This window comes from Herpailurus yagouaroundi, unplaced genomic scaffold (genome assembly GCF_014898765.1).
Source record: "Herpailurus yagouaroundi ecotype Mexico unplaced genomic scaffold, PumYag 211, whole genome shotgun sequence".
Classification (NCBI taxonomy): Eukaryota; Metazoa; Chordata; class Mammalia; order Carnivora; family Felidae; genus Herpailurus; species Herpailurus yagouaroundi.
Window position 1 is genome coordinate 8,580,660 of NW_024412442.1, and position 5,590 is coordinate 8,586,249.

The 5,590-nt window shown below is 52.8% G+C and overlaps 1 protein-coding gene across 1 annotated transcript; it reads right to left on the bottom strand.

The window, feature by feature from the left end:
• Window positions 1-3,869: 3,869 nt before the first annotated feature.
• CH25H (cholesterol 25-hydroxylase) lies at window positions 3,870-5,284 on the bottom strand. The gene has a single exon (XM_040454269.1). The coding sequence runs from the start codon at window positions 5,225-5,227 to the stop codon at window positions 4,412-4,414; it is 816 nt and encodes a 271-aa protein (XP_040310203.1). The 5' UTR covers window positions 5,228-5,284; the 3' UTR covers window positions 3,870-4,411.
• Window positions 5,285-5,590: the final 306 nt, after the last annotated feature.

Below are 5,590 nucleotides of genomic sequence, written 5' to 3' on the forward strand. Positions count from 1 at the left end.
ACCCTCTTCTTACAGGCGAGGAAACTGAGTCTTTGATGGAGGAACTTGTTGAAGCTCACAGAGTTCCTCCTAAGCCAGAGAGCCAGGATTGGAACCCAGCGGCCCCCTAGGTGGAACCCCCACACCCTTCTCTGCCGCCAGTTACCTCCTTCCACCAGGTCTGATCACATCACTCCTTTGCTTAAGATCTGGGGAGCCCTCCCCTCACCCTGAGGGATAGGTGCCTGGAGAACACAACCTAAGCTTCTCAGAATGTCATTTCCAAGCCCAGTGTTGAGTGCATTCATCCACGCACTCATCACAAACCAACAAATAACAGCAAGCCCTAACACGGGCTTTGAAGCCATTTTGCACACGTCTCCCCAAACCCCTGCGCACAGGCAGGGGAGCTAACAGGTCCTCCGGCCTGTCAAGGGGCAGGACATTCCTTCCTCGTTCTCACGGTGCTCTGCGCCTCCCTCCTCGTTTCAAGCACGCCAAGTATCTCCACTCCTCTCGGCTCTGCATGGCTGTCGCTTCTGACAGGTATGCCCTTCGCCCTGCCTGGCAAACGCCTATAAATCCTTCGTGGTTTCTGTTGCTCCAATGAGCAACAGAAGGGAGAACCCCCTTCCCTTGGGTTCTCTTGACGCCCCGATCCATTTTCCCACCATCGGGGCACGGACTGCATCACACTGGATGCATTTCCTGGCCCGATTGTCTCTCTCAGCAGACTGTGACCTGTCGTAGGACAGAGATTATGAGTCGTGAGCATGACCTTAGTGAGGAAGCTGGGACGGACTGGTGAGCGATGGAATGGAGGAAGGAAGACAGGGCTAACGGCAAAGCTGTGTCCACTGCTTCCAGGATTCATGCAACACCGAACCGGTACATATCAAAGAGGAGAATAGTACTAGGGGCAAAAATAAATGGTAAGCAAGACAGAAATGGGAATATGTATAGTGTGTGTGTGTGTGTGTGTGTGTGTGTGTGTGTGTGTGTGTGTGTTTGTGTGTGTGTGTGGAGGGAGAGAGAAAGGAGAGAGTACATACCTCTACTGTGTGTGTGTGTGTATAATGTGCATATGTAATGCATATATGTCCGTGCATACATGTATATGAGTCTGTGTGTGTATGTGTATATTCATATGGGGTGTGTTGTATGTGTGCAAATGCATGCCTGTGGACATATAATAGTGGGCGGACCTACGGTCTGTGTATGGCCATACACATAGTGTGTATATGCACATGCAGTTATTAGATGTTGTGTGTGTGTTTCAGAATGCAGTGAGAGCAGAGATTTGGAGAGTGCGGTAGAAGCTGGCACGAAGGACATTCGTCGCGGGCAGAACAGATACTTTCCAACAAGAAGAGCATCACCTGGGGGCTTGCCTCCCAGCTGAGAAAAGTGTGGGCCCCCTGAAGGAAGCTAGAGAATTAGGAAGGAAAGCAGTTTGGAGAAACCTCACTAAAATCATTCTAAGAAGAGGCGGGTTAGCAAAAACAAATAAATACCCTTTGAAAAGAAAAAAAATGCTGGAAAGATGAAAACCCAAGAGGAAGAAGTCACTAGATTTGATCATTGGGAAGGGAGCAGGGAGCCGGGTGTGGACGCTTCTGGAAGAGGTGGGGGCTGCATGACTCAGAGGTAAGGAAGTAGAACCAGACAAACACAGACTTCTGTCTCTTTCCAAGTCTTTTAGCCTTCAAAGGAGGACAAGAGAATCAGCTTCCAGGGAAAGGCGGGATCAAAACCTGGGCTTGCTTGATTTGGTCCCCTGTGCGGTGGGAGAGCTCCGGTGTGTGGACGGGAGATCCCTGTCCCCGCCTGGCCATCTCAGCGCTCACATCGTGAAGCGTTCCCAGCAGCAAACCAATGGTCCGTGACCTCTAGCCCTCCTACCCCTGCACACGCAGGGATAACCCAGAAGCCCCGTGAGGCAGGCTCTGTGATGATCCACATTTCACAGATGAGGAAGCCAAGGCAAAGACAGGTCAAGTGATCTGTTCACCATCACTCAGCTAGTGAGTCCCAGAGTCAAGCCTCCCCTCAGGGTAGTCTTGCTGCCCTGTGTGTGCTCTTGCTGATACGTGGTGGGGGGTACAGAAAACAGAGCCCTTGACTCAGGTCCGGTTTAGGCTGGCCTCGCCCACTCTCCCTGGCTTTGAATCCAGGGATGTCCAAGCAAAGCAGGGGGCCAGGCGGGGGAATTTTGCTCGAGAGGCGGTGGCCGAGGAGGAATAGCAGAGAGAGACCATCTGGTGGTGCTGCAGGGTTTCTGTCTCCCCGGGAGCCGTGGAGAGCACCACAGGCATCAGAAGAGCAGAGTTCAAGGACTGGCTCTAGCTCCTCATGCTTTATAATTGGGCGTACGTCGCTTCCCCTGTGGGGAACCAGTTCTCCATGGAGGTACCAGTTCTCCATCCCCGATACGGGGTGGGAGTAATCACGATAATCAGAGCAACCGTCCTATCTCCCGAGGAGTGTAAGGAACCAGTGGGGAGATGCGCGAAAAGGCCATGCAGATGTGAACGACTTCACTAGGATTATTATCATTAGGCTCTCAAACTATCTGAAAACCTGCTCATCCTCTCCGCTCCCCTACTTCACCTTCCAATGCATTAAAACATCAATTTAGGGAAAGTGTTTCTAAACCCAAATAACTTCCGTGGGTACAAGTTTCCCCAAGATGCAACATTCCCTTATACGGTGAGGCGACACGAGACGTTTAAAAAATCCTCTGCGTGAGCTGTGATACACTGTCCTGATCCAAGATGCGCAGGCAGTTCGGGGGCAACCCCACTTTCATATATCAATAGAATCTTTGAGACCCAGCATGGACCTTCTGCTGCGGACAGAGGAGGAGGTAGGTTTGGTGAAGAAACCAAAAGAGCGCACGTATTGGGAGTGGGGTGGAAATCAGCAGAACATCCGGGCATTCTGATTCCATCTTGCCAAAGATTGGGAGAGCCTGAACCTACTTCTCAGGAGGTCTCATCCGGGAGACTATGGATACTGGGTCTTGAGAAGAACGTTTCACTTTTAAAGGAGACAGCCTGGTTCATACATAATGAGCCTAGAACTACATACAAAGTTGCCACTCTGTAGACCTTTCTGTCTAAATTGCCTTGGTGTTTTATTTTACCCTATTTAACTCTGCTCCAAAGAGAACATGAGACCAATTCGGGTACGTGATGGGTAACAGGTGTGTGGCCAGTAACAGGGACATTTACTGTCACTGTGATCTCACGGTAATCTGTGAGAATATCTGGAACGCCATCTCCCTTTACAGATGAGGAACCAGGGACCTGGGGCCAAATTTCCCTTTTTCTCTCTTTGAGAAAGGGATATGCAATCTGCATGCAGGTCTTTACTTAAGGAAAGGGAGTATGCAAAAATCCCCAATTTCAGACGCTATGTGTGTGATGGCCATTTACACCAGATGGCTTCCTGAAGAGGAGGGCTTCTCAGAATCTCTTTCTGTATCTTTGCACCCTTCTAATGCACACACCTCACTCACTAGTTTTGCAAAGCAAGGCACACCCGCCCAGCACCACTCTCCTCCAAATAATCAAATGGTCGAACAGTGTTAATCTCTCTAAAACTTTAGAAGGTAATTCTTTGATTTGCTTGTTATGTAGAAATCAGCTGAAAAACTGAAAAGCATCCAGAACAATAGTGCCCCCCACCTTGCGCTGTGAAGTTACTAGAGCAAAACAGACTAACTGACCCCTTCTCCCCACTGTCTCTCCTACAATCCCCCCAAAATACCCCCCCCCAGATTCCTCTTGTTCTATGGCTGATGCAGACTCTGAAGGACACCTCCTGCCCCAGCCCCCTCTTCCAATGTTAGTATTTATCAGTCAAAATGCCAGAAAAACAACATCCAGTATTTGTTTGATTTAGGTTGGGTTTTTTTTTTCACTTTTAAAGCACAAATAACATTTCATTCAATATAAATATACAGTTATATGAAAAAATTGGGGTTAAGTACAGTAACTGTGATCACTGTCCAGCAGGAATGTTTCACTGTTCACATTTTCCATAAAAATATGTTCTTTTAGCCTATTTCTGTGACACTTTTAAAAATAAGAAAGTCCTTGTCCTACAAACAAACGTTTTAGAGATGATTTAAATACACCAGTGATATACATATATCATATATACATATCCAGGAATCAACGCTACTGAAGTGAGCTAGAATTAGACTCCGAGTACAATCCTCAATACGCAAAAACGATATAAATTACTTGGTCAGGCTGTGAAAATACATCAGATTTTACCCACAAATCTCCATCAGGTAATAAATTACTTACAAAAACAGAACAACACAAAGGCTCGGGTGTGTCTGTCCTGATTCGAGTGCGAAGCGCCCAGCAGTCCCGGATGCGAGGGGCACCCGCCCCGCCGCGCCCGCCGGGGGGCGCGCGCCTCACTTGGCGTGCGGGGACCGGAAGGTCCCCAGCAGCTTGTCCCAGTGCGTGAAGTAGGGGGCGAAGTTGCAGTTGAACTGCGAGTGGTGCAGGTCGTGGTGCTCCACGCCGCCGTAGCAGCCGAAGGGCACGAGTCTGTGCGTGGACCAGGGGAAGTCGTAGCCCGAGTGGTCCTCCACCGACAGCCAGATGTTGAGCACGTGGAAAACCAGCACGGTGAGCGGGTGGCACTCGAGCAGTGTGACGTTCAGCAGGTGGAAGAAGCCCAGGGAAAACAGCTCCCAGACGCTCATGTACTGCGTGGCCAGCGCGAACGACGCCGCGTTCTGGTGGTGCACCTTGTGGAACGTGCGGTACAGCCAGGGCACCCGGTGGTGCAGCACGTGCCACGCGAAGAACTCGGCGTCGAAGAGCAGCAGGCAGCAGCCGACGTGGCGCGCCAGCTGCAGCAGCTCGGGGGCTTCGGGGGGCACGGGGGCCGGGCCGCGGGCCCAGTCCAGCAGCGTCACAGGGAACACGAACACGGCGTGCTGGTAGAGGGTCTGCGCCAGGCAGGGCAGCAGCTGCCGCGCCGACGGCGCGAAGTCCGGGTGGATCTTGTAGCGCCGCAGCGCGGGCACCCAGGGGCACAGCGCGTCCAGCAGCACGAACGGCAGGCAGCAGCCCAGGTAGGTGCCGATGGAGAAGACGGCCGGGAAGAAGGGCGACTGCAGGAGCGCCTCCCGGGCCCGCAGGCCGTCCCAGAGCGGCTGCAGGAACAGCGGGCCGGGGCTACACAGGACGCGGAGCTCGTCGGACGCGTTGCGGCCGCTCATGGCGAGGCCGTGCCCGGCAGCTGCGACGGCTCGCGCCGCCCGCCGCCTTTTCTCGGCGGCCGCGGCCCCGCCCCCGGTGACGTCAGCCGCCCTCGCGCCCGCCCTCGCGCCCGCCCTCCCCGCCGCGCCGGGCCCTCGGCAGAAAGAGCTGCGCCGAGCCGCGCTTTAGCGGCCCGGACGCGCGTCTCCCGCCGCTCGGCCCCCTTACGTGCGCGGTGCGCAGTGCTCCTGAATAACTTTTCGCATGCGTGCACGTTTATGTGCCGATTTTTTTTTTTCAACTGATCAACAATTTACACACCATACCACTTAATTCCTCCGTGTCGTCGTGACCCCCGGACGAGATAAGGACTATTTCCGTCA